Raw genomic sequence first — 20,335 nt, 5'->3', positions numbered from 1 at the left:
ATGCTGTAAAACCATTTGTTAAAGAGGGGAAAAATAAGTATGTCTTTTAATCACCAGCTACATGCAGACCTAAGGGTGACACGAATGGTATGAAGTGAGAGATTTCACACTGGCAGTGATGATTATGGGGTGAGGGCGAGATATGATGGTCAGAGAAAGGCAGACGGCTGTCTCAGCCTGCCTGAATGTTGTATCCTGAGCAGGGGTGCGTTGGGTTTGGGGTGTTAGAGAGAGAGACAGGCAGGCAGGCAGGCAGGCAGGCAGGGTGGACCTTCTGGCTCCAGTTACAAAGAAATCCAGACCCAAATCGTCCTCTCAGAAACATTCCCTCCGGTAACGAAATAAAGAGCATCAGGGGCTCGCCAGAGAGATGTCACAAACGGAAACAGCGCCCTCTATCGATCGCCAGGAATGAACTGTTCCCACTGTGGAGCCTGACTAATACTGCACAGCAGCACCACCGTGTGGACAAAAGGTAAACAACAACAATACTCTTCTCTCGAAAATGGTCATCTGCACCTACAGTTACGTTTAGCTGGAAAAGCTGGAAATCATTTGTTCGGGGGTAAAAACCGACCCATGAGTTTATAAAACTAATCCAAATCGCGCTATTAAATTTCCTTCTTAAACTGCAGACAAAAGGAAAGGCGGATGAACCCTGAATGACACCTTCAGTGCCGGTTTGATTTCAGGTTACAACAGTTTGAAAAACTTTTTTTTTTTCTCATTTTTTTTGACACAAAACCTGACCTCTTAAAACTCCTGGGGTAGAAAACATCTGAGGGTGAAAAAAACCTGGCCACTACAGTCCTGGAGTGCACTTAGTAACGAGTGAAGAGCTCAGTCCTCCTTCAGGCTCCCTTTAGAGAAGCACGGCCTGCGTCCCAAAACACCGCTCCCTGCAGATTAGGGCCCTTCTGGTCACTGAGGTCATAAAGATGTATTGTAAGCTGGAGTGGCACCCCTTCACGTAACAAACGAGTGCGATTGCAACCAAATGAGAAACAGGAACTCCAAAAAACAAGACAACAAAGTCACATGACCACCTCTACCACCACCACCACCGTCATCATTAGCATCATCGTCAATTGCATCAAACATCTTCGTTATTGTATAAGACTATTATTATTAATGGTAGTAAATTAAGTCTTTGTAAACGAGAAATTCTCTCCTGTTGTTTCTCTCGTTATTGTAGCCGCTGCTGATCCGGAGAGGACGAGCGTCCACTCCTTTATTCTTTTTCTGTTTTATTTTGTTTTTGTCTTTTAGTGCAATCAAAGGTGGTGCGGCACAAATCAAACTCTCCTGTCTGTATAACTACGTGGTATATCCGCACTGCTGTATGTCCCACCGGCACTCAAAGACCAAAGATTCAGAGAGCAACGGAGAGAAAAAGGAGAGAACTTCTTTAAACATAGCAAAATAAAAAGAGAGCTATCACCCCATCCCCTCCCCCCGTTCCAGAGTTAATTGTTCGTCAGGATTTTTTTTCATGCATGTTTCCTTCAGATTCGAGTCCAAAAAGGTTAAAGAAAGCAGAGCAAATGCAACAGAATAACCAAGCTCCAAATGTTCAAGAAGAAGAAGAAGAAGTAATTAATTAATTGAAGACATACTAAAGAAGAAATAGTCTTTCATCTCTTCCCTCATCCATCAATTTCTCTGCCCTTTTTGTTATATCCTTCGTCTCTTTTGCTCAGGCCAGACGGTTTGTGGGCGGGGCTTCTGTCTTGTCCTCTTCGGTGCCCTAGTTAACCCCTCCCCAGGCGATGAGGTCAACTCAGCATGTTAGAGTAAACATAGATGATAAAACTCATCAGTATCAGCCTGCGATGCCACTGGCTAGTTTTGCAGTAGGCGGAGCTAGCTCCCGTTTACGAGAGCGCCTGCTTGTATTTTTCAACCTTTTATCTTCTTTTTAATTTCTTTTTGTGTCTTTTCAAGAGGCATAGCTTGTATTTTTGAAAAACGGGGTGTTGCTCCTGCAGCCTCGTTTACTGATGAAAGGAAAGGAATGAACCTCTCATTTTTTAGCACGGTGTTGGCTCATGTTGGGAAGGTTCCGGCTCTTGGAGTCCAGCGGAACCTCCGACACAGCTGCAGCTCAACACAGCTCCCCAGCCCCTCCCTGCTGAGGCTTCTGGGTAACGCTGTCCAGAAAGCAAGGGAGAAGGCGGTAGAGAGAGAGAGAGAGAGAACAGGAGAGATAGCAAGGCATCTCACATTCGGAGTGTGAGAGTGTTGCTCTTAGTTTTAGAGTCTCTCACAAATGTAAGTGTGGGCACTTTTCCACCACTCCCCCCTCCTTCCTCTCTCTCTCCTCCCAGATCTGCTCATCAATGTCACTATGTATGTTAGGACAACTTGGCGTCCCTCTGTGGCAATTGCATGCTAGTGCTAGCACCAGTCATCCTCGTCCGTCTCGCTGTAGGGTTCATGGAGGCCCTTTCTGGGCCCTCGTGGGTGGGCGGGGCGGTGTGTATGTCCACGGCGGTGTGGGGATGGAGGAGAGGGGGAGCGGTAGCCATTGGGGACGCGGCGTGGGTGCGAAAATCCGCCATGGCGGGCAGTCCTGGGTGAGCGGGCATGCGGGTGAGGGTTGCCCTGTGCCAGGCTCTGCTCATAAGCAGGCGGCTCATGGTGACGTTCGTATTCATAGTCCCGCTCATAAAATGGCGGGTCACCTTCTAGACTGTCCACTGGGGGGCACCAGCGGGGGTTCCTGGGTGAGCGGGGTGAGGCCTGTCGCGACTGTGGGCGAGAGGGCGGACGTGAAGGTGGGCGAGAAGGAGGGCGATGGTGGTATTGACCCTCGTGACCCGGCGAGGGTGAGCGGAGGCGGCCCTGACCGGGCGAGTGTGGGTAGGGTGGTTTCCTGACGGCAGGCGAGTAGGTGACCTTAGGGCGCGGGGTGGAGGGCGTCTGGGGCAGCTGGCGGCGCCCGCGGCGGGGCGTGCTGGTGCCCGACGTCGACGGGACGGGGCTTCCGCTTACTGAACTACTGCCCTAAATGAAAATGGAAAGAAAAAACACAACAAAAAAATAAAAGAGCAAGCACAAAAGTAACGTTGCACGCAAAAAATAGAAGCACATGCCGGCAAGAGGAACCAGAAAAGGGAGAAGAGAAAAAGAGAGAGATAAAGAGAGAGTCAATAAAATCATACAAAAGCAAGCAAGCGAAGCAGCAGACACAGAAGCCACAAGTCACACAGAAACAACATCAGCCACAAATAAAGAAAAAGTAATAACAGAATAACACAGGGAAGAGAGACTGGGTTCAGTGAGGAGGAACAGGGAGGGTATTTACATCATGCATTACAATAGAACTGACTGTTATTCTCGCATACTGTGTTTGTCTTCATACATTTTTAGAGCAGCATTAATGGTTACAGAGGTTAAGGTTAGGGTTAGGTTTAGGGATAGCTTAGGAAATTATTGTTACATTTGGGTAATAACATATCAGCAGATCAAAACCTTGGATCTCCATTTTTTAATTTTTATTTTTGTACATCCTTTAAAAATGCCAGCTGTTCTTTACATTATGTGAAAATGTTATAATGACTAGACCAACAGAAATGGCCCAGAATTTCTTAGAGAAAAATCTTATGTTAAACGTTACTATACCAGGAGATACAAAGAGGCTTTGTTCTGAGATCAGTGATATGTCAGGATATGTAGTTTGATGTCTTGAAAAGGTAACAAAACAAATGTGTGTGTGCGCCCACCTGTCTGAGTCCTCTGCCATCTCTGCCCTCGCTGGGTGAACGGGACCAGTGGCGTTCTGCTCTGTTGTGAGGATGATGATGGTATTCCCTCTCATGGCTGTAATGCTCTTTATCCACTGAGCTGTGGTGGTGATGATGATGATGGTGGTGCCGCCGGTCTTTGGCCCTGCCTCTCTCTCTCTCCCTCTCTTTGGGAGGAAGGTCACCTGACTGTGTCGTAGTGCTGAGATCTGTGCCCAGACCTGACAAGTGGAACATGGAGATGAAACAGAATCAGATCATCATTTTGCGATTAGAAACCTGCACACTTGGTCTGGGTTCACACTACAGGTTTGAAGTTACACAAATCTGATTCTTTTTGCCCAAAGGTAACACAGATGTCTTTTTAAATCTGTTTTGATAAACTTTGGAAACATTCACATTACGTGCCTTAATGCTCAATAAATTTGATTTGTTTGTTTCGATATGATCTTTTGCCTTGTTCAGATTTGTGTCTAATTTGTCTCATTTGTGCCCTGAATGGACCTGCATGGACCCCATTGTATCTGAGTGTAGAAGTCCAAGTCCCAAGTCCAAGACCAGGATACATCAACCACCAACTTTAGTCTTCATGCATGATGACTGGAGGCGGCTGGATCCCGAAGGGGCAGAAGAAGCTAATGGTTTGGGCCAGAACATCATTCAGTCCAACAGAATCAAGGGTTCTGGTGTAGGTAAAGTCATAGACAAGCTCCAGTTTTCAGGTACATAATCCCTTCTTTCTCTGAGAAGTCTTTGGACCTTGTTGATAATACAGGACTATTTCGGCAACTTCGAGGCACTGAGTTAACAACATGGGATCATAGGACTCCCATGAAACTTGAAAAGCATCACACTCTATAAATCCACAAACTAAGAGTTCATTGATGTGCAATTGAGAGGAGTATAAGGTCTTGCAAGCAAAAAGGGTGCTACAATACAGATGCTCCCAAAGTTTAATGGGCCAGAGTTGCTATGAATGTTGGTAGAAATCAGAGAAGCAGGCTTAGCTATGGCTAGTGAGGGTGGTGACCACAGGAAAGCTGGAACAGAAACCTTAGCAACCCCCTAGTAAACAAGACTTGGACAAAAAGTGGTGTCAAATCATCCTAGAGGAAGTACAAGAAGGTACTGTAAAGGAAAGGTACAGCAGAGTAGTCAGAATGAGCCAGTAAGGAGCGTGGACAAAATGGGAACAAGGTGCATACAGGGAGGTCAGGTTGAAAACCCAGGAATCAGCTGATTAGCTTTATTAGAGCTAGGGAGAGGCACCTCCAGAGTAAAAGTTGATCTGCTCCATACTGCTCAGGTTTTCAATATCTGCAAGAATGAGAGAGATGTGAAGATCCATCAGGATGAAATGCAGGGTATAAAGCTGGTATTACACATGAAGTACCTGTTAAGTCAAAAGAAGAGCAGGGTACAGAAGCACAGAGCCCAAACCCTTCAAACAATGCAAACATTTCTTCCAAGCAAGCAGTCCAGGCAAGGAAGAATCAAGTGGCCTTAAGCCTGTAAGACAGACTGGCCTATTTAAAAGAAGAGGTTGATTAACATCTCTGTGATACTTTGAGTGACCTCAGGAGAGACTAGGGATCTAAGGGAGAGTAGCTCATTGGTTAAACCACCAGAAACCTTTGAAACATTTTAGACAAGAGTGTCAAAACTACATCCAATTTAGCATCAGGGCCACACAGAATATTCTACAAGGAGCAATACCCCAAACTGCTACAGAAACTGAGAGAATGATTAGAACCATCTGAAAGAATCAAGAGTCACTAAAGATGTATGAATTCCCAAACAGAAGAACCCCTAGGATATCAGTTGCATGATCAATTTGCTTGCTGTGATAGGAAAGATTTTGTAAGGCAGCAAAGCAACTGACTGATTTCTACCTCAGGAATGGCTACACTGACGACTCAGTACAGAAGGGCAGCACTCCAGAGGGTGCCCTTCAGTCTTAAACATGGAGGTGTAGTCACACCCTTCCTCAAAGAGGCAAAGGAAAATCTGGAAAACCTGGAAGTAACATCAGAAAGGCACGATCTCTGTGAACCTGTTCAGTGTAGCCATAAACATGTTCGTAAAATCTGTTGAATGATAACATGAGAACCTATGAGGTCATAGGTTGAAAGTCTTTGTGGACAACTGAACATTGACCACTGAGTCAGTGCCTGGGGGTAGATGGATCCAGATGAGGCTGCAGACTGTGTTGGGCCAGGATAAAGTGAAGCTCCCTGGTGGTAAAAAGGCCAAAGAACAAGTTCTTTACATATCAGGTGCAAGCAGCTGTTGAGGAAAAGACATCCTGCAGTGGGTAATGAGCCAAAAAATAGTCTGAACAAAATGGGCACAAGAAGGATGAACATATGGATGGAACTATTAAATTTTTGGTCCAAACAGTTTATTCAGTCCTCGCCAGTCCACTCAACCTGCAGACACTAGCATGCAGGAAGAAAAGAACCCTCAAGCAAACCTAGCACAGGATAAGTGAACGTACTTTGACCACAAACAACTACTTTTTTGAGGGGAGCATTTTAAAACATATGTAAATTTAAAATATGTGTGACCTGTATCGGCATCTGTATATCGGGTGAGTGATCTCTCGGAGGTTCGGTGACTGCGCTCTCTGTCTCTGTCTCTTCTCCGTCTTCCATGTCTTTGTCCTTCCTCTGACACTACTCGCTCCAGTGAGTAGTCGTCCAATCGTACGCCTCGACCTGAGCGCCCATGCACCAATGAGGACGTAGAACGGCGCATTGGACTCATGTCTGTGATGGTCTGCAGAAAGCAACGAAGACAGAGAAAGAAGAATGGAGGAGAGGAGGAAGAGATGGGGAGGTTAGTTGTATTTGTTTCAATGTGAGGAAGTAGTTTGACTAAAGCCAGTTTGGCTGTGATTGTGTGTGTGTGGGGGAGGGGGGTTCTGGGTTATACCCATGCCTGTCCGTTCTCACCCATATACCTACACATCTCATCTGTCATGCATTCAACAACAGAAAAAGAAGAACAGAGAAAGAGGCAGAACAAGAGACAGAAAGAGAAAAGGACAGCAGCGAAAAGACAGAAACCGAGAAAGAGAGATAAGAGAGTAAAATGCACAGCATGCCTTGTTGCTTGACATGCATTTCAAAGCTCTCCATAACAGCACAGGCCAGCCAGGTCTCTTCTCTTTTAAGCCTCTACCAACACACTGTATGTACTGCACACTACACCAGCACAATACACACTACAACAACCTTGAAACAGCCTGCTCCTGTTATAATACAGCTCCACCACAGAACATTATAATACACCAGTAAACGATTATTGAATGCAGCCATGTGTCCAGAAAAACATGGATAAGGGATTCTTGGATAAGAAATTTGGTAACACTGGTGTGGGGATAGAAAGTTGGAAATATTTAGGAAGTTAGTAGGACACAATAAGGTAAGTGGTTAGGGACAGTTGGGTAGGGATTATGGGTAGGGTAAGCAGATCGGAGTAGACGTGAAGTACATTAGGAAATAGGAAACACAAGGTCATGACGTAGGTTACGGAATAGGGTACAGTATAAAGGGAGTATGGTCATAAAGTTGGGGAACAGGAAACAAAAAGGTATGTATTTGGGGAAACTATGTTAGGGTGTAGGACACATACTGGTTGGGAACTTGAGGACACGGGGTAAGGAGTATGGGACAATAGGATAGGAAGTTGGGGACAATGAGGTAGGGAGTATGGGTAAATAGAATAGGAAGTTGGGGACAATGAGGTAGGGAGTATGGGTAAATAGAAGTTAGGGAGTAAGGCACACTAGGATATGGAGTACAGGATACCACGAAAAGGATCTGCGGACACTAGGGTAGGAATCTGGGGACACTACAATAAGGAGTAGTTGACATTTAGGGTACAGGATAAGGAATAAGGGTAGGGATGGGCAGTATGGGATGCTAATACTGCATACTACACTAAAGTAGGGAGAAAACACCACTAGGTTACGGAGTGCAGAACAACAAGGTAAGGAGTATGGAAAACGGAGTATTGAGTAGGAGACTTTAGGATAATGGGGGGCTAGGGAGTGTGGACCTGGGGAACCTACAGTAGCAAGTAGGTGACACTAAGGTAAGGATTCTGGGACACAAAGGGTAGGGCGTTGGGGAACTGAAGGAAGGAATTATGGGGTCATAATGGTCAACAGTGGAGGACAAAAGAGTAGGATGTTATAGACACTAGGGTAGGGAGTTGGGGACACTGGGGTAAGGAATAGGTGACAGTAAGGTAGGGAGTATAATACACAAGCACAGGGTCTAGTGGACACTAGGGTAAGCAGTGGATGCCACTAGTGTAGAGAGGAGGGAATAATGGAGAGGAAGAGACATTGGAATATGTCCTGTCCTACTCTAGGAACACTAAGTGATGGGAAGTAGGGAACAAAAGCAGGGGGAGTTTGAGAACCTAAGTAGAGAGTAGGGGACAGTGGAATAAGGTAGGGAATACAAGCGTAGGGACTTGGGGACTCTATGATAGGAAGTCAAGGACATAGAGAATATTACGGTAGGTGGTAGAGCACATTGGGGTAGGAAGTTGGGGACATTATGGTAAGGAGTCAGGGATAGTGTGATAGGGAGTCAGGGATACTATGGTAGGGCGAAGAGGAGGCTAAGGGAGGGAATAGAGGACACTCAGGTAGGGAGTTGGACATACTATAGTACAGAGTCAATGACACTATAGTAAGGTATAGAAAACACTAAGATAGGGAGTAGAGGACACTAGGATTAGGAGTTTGTGACACTATGGTAGGGAGTCAGATACACTATGATAAGGAATCAGGGACACTATTGTAGTAAGGCATAGAGTAGTAGGGCATAGGGAATAATAAGGCAGGAAGAAGAGGACACAAGGGTAGGGACACAGGACTCACTTCCAGTCCTGGAGGGTCACCTGGCAAGCTAACAGATGGACACCAGCCCACCATGACCAGAACTGAAGAGCTCTGGTGTAAAGGACATTAAGGCAGGGAGTAGATAACAATAAGGTAGGGAATAGGGGACAGCAGCGTAAGACGTAGAGGACAGTAGGGTAGGAACAACACAGTAGCAAATAGAGGTTAGGGAATAGAAACATCGAGCTATTGCATGGAGGAGCTCATTATTTTATAGGCAAAAACTAACAGCTACACTGCAGCACCTAGTAATCTGCAAGCAGCATCACCACAGCAGACCAGCAGCAAATACAGATCAGGCATAACATTCTGACCACCTCCTTGTTTCTCCTTGACGCTCACTGTCCATTTTATCAGCTCCACTTATTATATAGGTGCACTTTGTAGTTCTACAGTTACAGACTGTAGTCCATCTGTTTCTCTGATACTTTGTTAGCCCCCTTTTACCCTGTTCTTCAGTGGTCAGGACCCCCATGGACCCTCACAGAGCAGGTACTTTGGGTGGTGGATCATTCTCAGCACTGCAGTAACACTGACGTGGTGGTGGTGTGTTAGTGTGTGTTGCGCTGATCTGAGTGGATCAGACACAGCAGTGCTGCTGGAGTTTTTAAACACTGTGTCCACACACTGTCCACTCTATTAGACACTCCTACCTTGTCAGTCCACCTTGTAGATGTAAAGTCAGAGACAATAGCTCATCTGCTGCTGCACAGTTTGTGTTGGTCATCCTCTAGTCCTTCATCAGTGGTCACAGGACGCTGCCCACAGGACGCTGTTGGCTGGATGTTTTTGGTTGGTGGACTATTCTCAGTCCAGCAGTGACACTGAGGTGTTGAAAAACTCCAGCAGCACTGCTGTGTCTGATCCACTCAGATCAGCGCAACACACACTAACACACCACCACCACGTCAGTGTTACTGCAGTGCTGAGAATGATTCACCCAAATAGTACCTGCTCTGTGAGGGTCCATGGGGGTCCTGACCACTGAAGAACAGGGTAAAAGGGGGCTAACAAAGTATCAGAGAAACAGATGGACTACAGTCTGTAACTGTAGAACTACAAAGTGCACCTATATAGTAAGTGGAGCTGATAAAAAGGACAATGAGTGTAGAAACAAGGAGGTGGTCAGAATGTTATGCCTGATCGGTGTATACAGTCACACGGCCAGTGTAAACACACACACACACACTGACAAAAATCTGCATAAACACATCCTCTCTCTCATACACACATAACCCCATCAATTGTTTGTTGCCATGCAGTATATTAGCATGCTGCTGTTGGCCATCACTGTTTCAGCTCATGCTGAGACAAACCCGAGACACACAGACACACAAACACACACACACACTCATCCTCCCTCTCACAGGGTTTCTGGGGCTGCATTTGGGTTTCTATGGGGACAGTAACAGAGTAGGTAGGCTGACCCGGTCCAACCAGTCAGAATGCAGGACCATTTTCAGTTATTTGTTTATACTTTTGTACGCCGATGATGTACACAGAAACAAAATCAGAGCCTTGTGAAGAGCTGGTAATTCACAAAAGCTATTCATAATTGCACAATTCACTGCAACTATGGACAGCTGGACATCTCATCTTGTTCTACCAGCTACACCTCTTGGTTAAAAGGAAGCTTGAAAAACAAGTGATGGTTAGATTGTTTTCACTTGCTGTTTACATTTTTATACCCGTTGATTGGTGCTACTGACCTGTCTCTTGATGTTCACTTTTTATTCCAGTAGCTGTTTGTTCCATTTGCTAATGTTTACATATTTTTTTACATGCTTTTTCACTTTGTTTTGTAACAATTTTGAAGAATAGGAACTTTTAAAAGTTATTTACTTCATTCTCTTTTTAAAAGACTTCTGGTTTGTATTTGCATGTTTTGCATTAAACTTATTTGTAATGTATTATGTGAGGTTTTTACATGTTTTAGCACCCACAAATTATGACCCTATTGTCAGGAGATTGCTAGTTCAATCCCCGGTGAAGGCACAGCTCCATGACCAGAAGTCCAAGAAGTCCCTGGTATGGCACAACTGACCTCAATGGGTAGGCTAGGATTAGAATAGCTAGGATTGTCCGATCAATCACTATGCTAGCCAATGAGTGTTAGCTGATGTAAGAGAATCAGCAGTTAGCGTTCTCCTCCAAGCATGTTGAGTTGTCCAATGACGTTGTCACCAAAGATGTGGTGAAGCGTCATGTATCTCAGCTTGGTACCTTCATGTGTTTGGGGGAGAACTGACTACCAGGTGGAAAGACTGGGGACAACTTTTATTAACCCTCCAGGGTTTAAGGTCATTTTCTCAATTCTTCTTAAACTCTCCTCTAAAGGCTCTTCATATATCATGATCCTCATATGTTTCATATCTAAATGCTCCGTTATCTTCATCACTACTTTCCAAAACCGCTGCAGCAGCTTCAGCAGCTGTAAACTCTCTGAACGCCGTTTCACATGAGTCTCCGATGTGGACTGAATGAAGAATGAAGGGTTTCCGGCGTGATGGTCAGTCCTTAGTGATTTCCTGAGTGTCCATTGGTCAGTTTCACACAGTATGTAGACGGACACACGAATCCACCAGTTCCACACGGTGAGAGGCAGATGACGTGTATCTCAGCCCCTCTTCATAGGCTCATAACTCCGGATGTGAGTCTCGTATGATCTCGTGATAAGATGGAATGGAAAGGGCGACTCTACAGATTCAGGAAGTGTTTGGACTGGATTTCTGAGCTGGATCATCACAAAGATACAGACACAGATAGAGAAACAGAGAATTTGAGGTGCAGCTGAGTTTGTGGACCCCTGAGGGTTAAATTATCTTCTTCAGCTGTCGCTTCTCCATTGAGTAACCACACAGCACTCACACCAGCTCCAATCATAGTCCTTGATTGCCCACACTGTGGTCAATGTCCTGTTGTTTAATAATCTTGACTGACGTGAAATATATTCTTAAGTTTTGAAACACAGTTATGCAGCCAACAGCTACACTGAGGACTGAAAACACGGGCAGGACAAGAATAGGGCACTGTCCTGCACAATGTGGGACACCAGGTCACCCTACTGAGGGACAGGCAGACGGATAGATAGATAGATAGATAGATAGATAGATAGATAGATGTGAGGACACTGAAAGGCACTTAGAGGTGCGATGGAAAGAGGATCAACAAGACTTTAAGAGCAAGACACAGACTCCTGGAACAGACAAAGGAGCAAGACAAGGATGGAGAAAGATAGAAATAGGAAGTGAGAAACAGAAAGAGAGAGAGGGGGACAGAGGGAGAGAGAAAGAGAGAGAGAGAGAGAGAGAGACACGGCAGACAGGGTACATACACTGAGGTTATTTCCTCGTGGTCTGCTTCTCCGACGCTTGAGAACACGCAGAGCAAAGACACGAAGCACAGGGAACATAGCACAGAGAGAGAGGGAGAGGAGAAAGTGGAGAAAGAGACAAAAAAGAAAGAAAGAAAGCGGGAGACAGAAAGAGCAGAGAAAGAGAGAGTTGAAAAAAGAGAAAAAAATAAAGATGCAAAGAAGGGGAGAGAGAGAGAGAGAGAGAGATTATTAGAGGACAGGGGTGGAAGTGTATTGAGGGCAGAAGGGAGTAGAATACGGAGGAGAGCGAAGGAAAAAGGAGGGGTGGATCCTGTTTCCAATACATGTCAGAGAGAGAGAGAGAGAGAGAGAGAGAGAGAGAGAGAGAGAGAGAGACTGTGTGGTAGTGATGGAGGCAGAGTGCACTAGCAGACTTACCACAGCACAGGGAACACTCTGTAGGACAGAGCAGTGTTAGACACACCAATGACAACAGAGACACCTTTACCACACACACACACACACACACACACACACACACACACACACACACACACACTACTGTATTCTACACACACAGGGAAAAACAGTAGTGCTTTCCTCCACAGTCTCTTACAGTCTGGGAACATGTGAGGTACAAATGTCAATTTCTCTACAATACTTTATATATTAACTTCCAAGACAGTCTAAGTTAACATGTTTGCGTCTGATCTAGAGAACACACGCTGGTGTAATATAGCTGCTGCTTCAGGCGTGTATGCTTTGCAGTTTCCGAGCTGGTCGAGGAGTTTGGCACCTTGTCGACTGAGATAGTGGCTGAGAGCGACTTTCCGTCGAGGCTTCCCGGGCGGCCACCTGAGCGATGCTACCACTGCAGTTACGAGCTTTCCTGGGTCGACTGCTCGAGCGATGCTTCACTGCAGCTACGAGGCCTCTCCACAGTTTATTACACACTTCTATAACCTGAGAACAGCTCAGTCATTGTGCACTGAATCCCCTGTAGTTAGTGAAGAATAAGCCTTAGTATGTAAGAAGCCTGAGATTTTAAGGGGTTAAGGACTCTTTCGAGGCTACGAGGCTTCCTGAGTTGGCTGCTTAAGCTGCACTACACTGCAGCAGCGAAGTGTCCTGGGCTGCCTGTCTAAGCAATGCAACACCAAAGCTAAGAGGCGTCTAAGGCTACAAGGGACCTTCGTCCCCCAGCTAAGGACTCTTTTCATGCAAGCTAAGAGATTCTGCGCTGTAGTCTGGGGGGTTTCCGACTGTGGAACCGTGTGTATGATGTGAGTTGTTTTGTTCATTTTTGATTATATATTTGTTTACTACTGCAAAGCATCCTTGGATTTGAGAAAGACTCTATATAAATGAAACATAATGATGTTATTATTATTACTGTTATTATTTTTTTATTAAATTATACTGTTCTAGAAGTTAACTGAGTAAGTGTGGGGTACAGTTTCCACAGTACTGTGTAAATTTGTTTTATGTAGATTTATGGTAAGGTCCTGAGACATCAAATTCCTTGGACGTGTAGCTATTGAGCTGATAAAGGATGTAATAAAATGCCTCATAAATACTGGCAGCAACAAGGTGGTCAGTACAAACGTACAGTGAATTTCACTGTAATGTCACGTTTGAGGAGGAAAGTAAACCAGAAACACTTCCAAGTAAGCTCTATGGTGTAAATGGCACAAAATACAAAGATCTAGGGTAATAAACAGATATTTCAGTGTAAAATAATTATCTAGTACTTCGGAGTTTGTACCTCACAGTGACCTGGTTAATACCTAGAACTTGGGGAACTGTAAAAGGACGTTTTAGCAAAAAGATTATTTATTATTTATTCATTGAAAAGTTCTCAGTCCCATGTGCTGCATATTCCAGTATTTTAGTACATTAACACATCATCACATTTACCTCATCAAGTAAGTCATCGTCGTCTACCCTCCATTCTGAATCTGATTCTATAATGTCTAATCCAGCCATTCACACAATGTCAGCCAATGCACACTCCCGATATATCATATGATGGATGTCAGTGATAGATCACTGATAGATCATTCTGTGTGAAGTCACCAAATGCCTCCTGACTTACCACCTCAGATTTGTTTAACACTAAGAAATTAATCTCATTGTGCCCAATAAATAGAACATATTGTACTTATATCTTCATTAGTTTCTGAGATATTGAGATTTGGCCTCTCTTTGCTAAACATGTACTGTAAGAAGAGCAAATGACCAATGTTGAACAATTGAAATGTACTTCACAGTGGAGAAATAGAAGGCCAAAGTTTCTCCAGTGCACAAAAATATACAAATAAATAACAATTTAAGCTGCCATAAAAGGGTAAACATCTGTTTTTGGTGGTTAAAAAACACCTTAAATAAAAAAACAATCCCTGGAAAATCCATGTTCAACAGTTATAATGTAGCACTAATTTCTCCTGGGTATAATAGCATTATTTCCTGCACACGTTAAGCAAATCTGAGATCTGAGACTTACTCTGAAGGGTATTTTTCTAGTGAAGTCTGTAAAACGTGCGCTTGTGATTGGATCATTACTCCAGAGGCCCAAATTGTTTCTAACAGATAAGCTTCTTCAAGACAGCTCCAGTTTAAATGTTGCAGTGCGTCGTAACGTTCTTAGCACCTCAAACCATTCAACCTCAATCTACAGACAAGACAAACCAAGGCCATGTTCAGCGTGAGCTAGTGAGATGGCAGCGAGAGGAAGGCTAACGCTAACACACACAATCTGCCACAGCATGAGTATAGATATCCGTTTGACCTTTGACCCTTGAAAAATGACATGCTAGCTTTTGGCTAAATGTTAGCATGTTAGCATATTAGCATACCAAATACCTACAGTTTGGTATTAGCCTTTCAGTGCCTCAAAGGCAACTGGCTGAAGCCAAAATGGTAACCGGCCGTTAGCTGGATAGTTGGATGGGAGAGAGAACAACTAGACCAGCAAAGTCCAGCTTAGGTCCTGGACAATCTCCAGTCCAGCACAGTTCGGTGATTTCTCTGCTTTAACACACCTGATTTAACTCATCAGTTAATGTTGCAGTTTAGCGAAATTATTTAAACATCGTAAAATGAATTACATAGTTTCTTATGTGATTAATTACATTTACATTCCGTTCAGAAGTTTGGAATCACTTTCCATGGTACATTTTTTTTGTTATGTTTTATACAATAAAAAAGTATAAAATGCTAATTTAAATACTCTAAAAAAAGACAAAGGTTCTTTTAGATGTCATATTCAATATTTCAATTATTTTGGTAAAAACAAAAAGTTTTTTCAAGGATAAATAAAATACTGCAGTACTGTAATATTATATAATGTAGTACTGTTGATTCGTAATTATATAAACTTTGCACAGGACTAGTATATTAGAATATTTTTCAAATCTGTAACCATAATGGTTTTATTTTACTGAAAACATTGATTCCAAACTTTTGAGCAGTGTACATTTGATACTGACAGGCTTGAATGTGTGATTTTTTTTTCTGTTTCTTGTTTTTTGATTAAAAAATGACAAATAAAAAAGTAAAGGATTTTTTTCTGCAAAACGGAATCTTTTCATCACATTCAAATTCACAGTAAAACCCCTTTTTTTACATACAAACACAAATGTTCTATGGATTGAAAGTTTACAATCTGCACAGTTTCTCCTCTTGAGGTACGTTCTTATATGATTTTGCTATCTCTGGAAATAACTCCACTTCTAAGTGTTAATGAACAGGAAAATCTCCAAACTGTGCTGGACTCTGGGTCTCCAGCACCTGAGTTGGGCTACCTTGAACTAAATAAAGGAATACAGAGAAAAGATGGAGGTGGGATGGATGTATGTATGGATGGAGGGATGAAGAGAAGAGTTGATGGTAGGATGAAAGTGCTCACTTGGTTGTCTGCTGAGAGGCGGGGCATGGAAATGGTCCTCCCATGCCCTTCCATTGGGTGAAAAGTCTCAGTGTCCGAGTAACCGCCCCCAACAGGCCCCATCTCCCTCATTTCTACTGTCTGCAAAACAGAAGGACAGCGTGTGGGCCAGCCTGGAACTCCAGCTTTACAAGGCAATCTCCTGATGTAAACTCAGCCCGGTTCAAACCTGAGACCAGCTCAACCTATTAAGGCCAAATTGGGGTGTAATCTAAGGAGGGGCGTAGCATTAACATTAGGTGGTTATGCAGCTAACGCTGAAGTGATTAGCATGTAGGCTATCACTATTAGAGGTCTGCACTGGCATGCAATTGAAGCCTGAACTCAACCTGTATATGCGCCTTTCAGACTGACCTTGAGTCCAAACCAAGCCCAAAAATTGTACACGGCCGGAAACCCAGCCTGAACCTTGAAACTTGGATTGGGTAGCAGACCTCTAATAACTATACAGTTAACTAGCTTTCTGCAGACGTGACTGCCCACAGCTCAGAATATCCCCATTCCCTGTGTTGCTGTGTGAGCAGTGCTGGCTGGTGTGTGGGTACAAAGGCCTGCAGGGCGGCGCTAGAGCACACGCAGGAAGAGATGACAGTGTGCTGGTGGAGTAGAGCAGTCTGACAGTGAGAGAGGAAGCAGCCAGGCCATGTGGAAGGGCAGAACACATGGGCAACGGAGACCAAGGGTGAGCAACAGTGAGGCAAGAGAACCATCAACCACCAATGGGAGAGAGCAGTACCAGAAACAGACAGAGAGAGAGACTGACAGAGGAAGAGAGGAAAGGATGGAGGGATGGAGATGGGAAAACACTAGTGATGCAATAAAATTTGAGTCACCGAAAATGTTTGACCGGAAAATGTACCGTTTATCCATTTTCACCCTTACGAAAAAAGTCTCGAGTAATATTACAGGATTGCTGTAAGAAGCTTATAGTAAATTCAGATTGCTAAAGTTTACTACAGGATACTACGCTAGTATTACAAATTACTATGAGACAGAATCTTATTGCTTATCTTTTAGTATTACCACACATTCCTTTGCGAGGGATTACGGTTAAATAAGGTTACTATGACGTGTCAAAATACATACCACTTTACAAATCGTTTTGAACGAGGAAAAGTGGTTAAAAAGAAGTTTCCTTTGCTTTCCTGCACTGGTCAACTCACTGTAGGAAAATATCACTCCTCTGTCTTCGGTAATTGAGAATAATTTCCTATTCACCTCATGCACTTGTCAGTGTGAGTGGTTCAAGTTTAAGCCATTGAGGTTTTGAAAGCATCAACACAGCTACTGGATTGCCATGATGTAAAGGATAAGACCCAGTGCACTTAGAACACTGAGTGAGCTATGTTAGCTAGCTAGCATTAAGGTAACTGACAACTAAAGCTAAAGTTGCCAGATGATAAATCAATGCCTTGGCTTGCAGTGACAATGTCGAAAAGAACTATTTCGTCAGATGAAACATGGTCAGTTGGATATACTATAAGGATAATAAGACATCTGAGTGAGGTGCCTAGCTAGGCAGATATCTTACCAACATAGCTAGGTAGTATTAAATGAAATAAAATCCCAAATCTGAAAAACATGATCTAATAAAACAACACTTGTTTTTTGGTTTCAGTTTTCAGTGTCTAGAACGTTGATTTCGGTTTAAGCCCAGAACTTTCATTTCAGTGCATCACTAGAAAAGACCGCAGCCAGAGAGACAAAACAATGAAGACTGTGGTTGGCTGAAGCACAAAGGGTCTGAAACACAAGTGGCCAAACAGAGACTGCAAAAATGGAAATGAAACAGAGGTGGACAGCTCTAGTGTGAGTGCAGAACAGAACAGCACTAGTGGCCAGGGTGAGGAACTGCAGTGTGGATCACAAATCCCCTCCCTCCCCTACTCCCCATGAGAGGAGTGTCTAGGCGTTACCTGCGGGTAGGGTTACCTGTGGGTTGTTGCGGTTGTCATGGTGATCATCATAGGGTCTGTCCGAGTTCCAGTTGTCAGGGACAGATTTGTGGAACATCTCCTGAGCTCTCGGAGTGACCCACGACTGACTGTCCATTAAACTAGAGTCCACAGGCCTGAACCAAAACACACAGGTCAGTTACATACATATACACACAATTACAGACAAATTCATTCACACACACAATTATTAACAAACTCACTTGCACAGTCTATCAGTATTATACATTTACATATCTTACAAAAATACAATGATAGCAAAAGAAATACAGCTGAGAGAAGATAGAACAGAAAAGCTTCACCTATGGGTCAAAGAGAAGAAGAGGAATTAAGAAAGGCAAAACAGTGAACAGAGAAACAGAGAGTAGATACGTCTCAAAGTCAAGACTGCAGTCAAGGTGAAGGACTGAGGGTCTGCAAGGATTGTAGGTTTTTGAAGGTGAAGAAAGACAGAGTGATTAAAGTTCTAAAAGAACTGTGAGTGACTGAATGTCTGGAAGTACTATGGGTGGTTGAAGCTCTGGAAGGCTTGAGGGTGATTTGAAGGTCTGGAATGAGCCTTTGCCAGGACGTTTGTCAAGTGGCTTGTATCTGGCATGGTGGCCAAGTGGTCTTTGTAAGCATGGTGGCTAACAGGCCTTTGCTGGCATAGTGGTCAGGTAACCTTTATTTGGCATGGTGGCCAAGATGACTTTATCTGAAATGGTGGCTAAGTGGCCTTTATTTGCCATGGTGGCCAAGTGGCCTTTGTCTGGTATGGTGGCCAAATGGCCTTTATCTGGCATGGTGGCCAAGTGGCCTGTGAGTGTTTGAAGGTCTGGACAGATTGTGGGCAACTGGAGGTCTGGAAGAATTATAGGTAATTTAAGTTCCGGAAGGACACACCAGCTGACTCCTTTCAGTGCTCAGAAATAAATGGAGTTTTTATCGGCCAAAATGTTCAACAAAATGGGACAGGCTTCAGTGATGTTACGGCCGAGAAATGCAGTCTACATCAGCTGCATTCTTGGGTTTAGATGATTTGTTAGTGACTGAAGATCTGGACAGATCATGAGTGTTTAATGGTCTGGAAGGACTAAGAGTGTCTGAAGGTCTGAAAAGATTGTAGGTGTGAGAAAAAGAAAGGACTTGATTATGAATGTAGTCCTGGAAGGACTGAGGATGATTTAAGGGTCTATAAGGATCGTGAATAGTTGACAGTCTTAAAGCATTAAGGCAATCCTAGGTCTGGAAGGACTGAAAGTGACTGAAGTTTTGGAAGGTTGTGAGTGATTGTCCACAAAGAATATGGAAGGTTAAAGCTCTAGAAGGACTGTGGGTTATAGATGGCCCATAAGGATTGTGAGTGATTGAATGTCTGGAAACATTGAGGGTACTTGAAAGTCCTGACCGATTGTCAGCGACTAAAATTCTGGGAAGATTGTGAGTGATTGAAGATCTAGTAGCATTGAGAGTGACCGAAGGTCTGAAAGGACTGTGAGTGTTTATAGGTCTGGAGCCTATAAATGAATGATGAAGCACATGTTTAAAGGATTCTACAAAACAGGACAGTTTTCAGTGACATAACATCTGAGAAATGCAAGCTACCTCTGCTTCATCCTTGGCTTTGAGACAATCAGATAGATGAGAGATACAGTGAAAAAGTGATACTGAGATAGAAAGGAGTTTACTCACAAGCTGTTGACTGTGTCCTGCTGTAGATCAGTCAGGCCATTGACCCCCTGACCCCCATCCTGATTGGGGGATGGCTCCATGCGCTGAAACATTAATGGCGTTCGGTTCTGTGTGAGATACGACATGGCCGACAGCCGGGGTCACACACACACTTATGGGAACAAGGGGTCACATACACACACAAGCCACCGTGCAATACACTGGTGGGGCTTCAGACAGCAGAAGTCAGCCGGAGGGCATTGTGGGAAAGAGAGTCCCTCGTGCCCTCGTCCAACCTGAGTGGAGCTGAGCCTCGTCCATCCAGTCCATCGCTAATGAGGGGTCATAAACACTTTTGCTACCAAATCTGTCTGAGTCTTATAAATTCATTAACCCTTAGAAGTCCAGACCAGTGGTCCCCATTATATTTTCCTAGGGAACTACAACCATAGAGGCCACAACAAGTCCACAATAAGCTTATATCTGGCACAGTTGGCAAGTGGCCTTTATCTGGCATGGTGTCCAAGTGGCCTTTGCTGGCATAGTGATCATGTGGCCTCTGTTGGCATGGGGGCCAAGTGGCCTTTATCTGGCATGGTAGCCAAGTGGTCTTTGCCAGCATGGGGGCTAAGCGAACTTTTTCTGGCACAGGTGCCAAGTGACCTTTGCTGGCATGGTGATCAAGTGGCCTTTATCTAGCATGGCAGCTAAGTGGCCTTTATCTGTCATGGTGGTCAAGTGGCCTTTATCTGGCATGACAGTCAGGTGGTCTTTACCTTGCATGGTGGCTAAGCAACCTTT

The 20,335-nt window shown here is 44.1% G+C and overlaps 1 protein-coding gene across 1 annotated transcript in view; it reads right to left on the bottom strand.

Annotated features, from left to right (window-relative positions):
- Nucleotides 1-20,335, bottom strand: part of cacna1ab (calcium channel, voltage-dependent, P/Q type, alpha 1A subunit, b) — a 147,810-nt gene that overhangs the window by 8,921 nt on the left and 118,554 nt on the right. Inside the window, exons 42-48 of the mRNA XM_036564312.1 lie at nt 19,556-19,662; nt 17,859-17,997; nt 15,888-16,007; nt 11,999-12,034; nt 6,314-6,524; nt 3,726-3,967; nt 1,617-3,006 (exon numbers count right to left, since the gene is read on the bottom strand). Coding sequence (XP_036420205.1) covers nt 2,398-3,006; nt 3,726-3,967; nt 6,314-6,524; nt 11,999-12,034; nt 15,888-16,007; nt 17,859-17,997; nt 19,556-19,662 — 1,464 coding nt within the window. The 3' untranslated portion in view covers nt 1,617-2,397. The remainder of the gene's footprint in view (nt 1-1,616; nt 3,007-3,725; nt 3,968-6,313; nt 6,525-11,998; nt 12,035-15,887; nt 16,008-17,858; nt 17,998-19,555; nt 19,663-20,335) is intronic.

Source organism: Colossoma macropomum, unplaced genomic scaffold (genome assembly GCF_904425465.1).
Source record: "Colossoma macropomum unplaced genomic scaffold, Colossoma_macropomum, whole genome shotgun sequence".
In the NCBI taxonomy this organism is placed as follows: Eukaryota; Metazoa; Chordata; class Actinopteri; order Characiformes; family Serrasalmidae; genus Colossoma; species Colossoma macropomum.
This window is presented reverse-complemented; position numbering and strand designations above follow the sequence as displayed.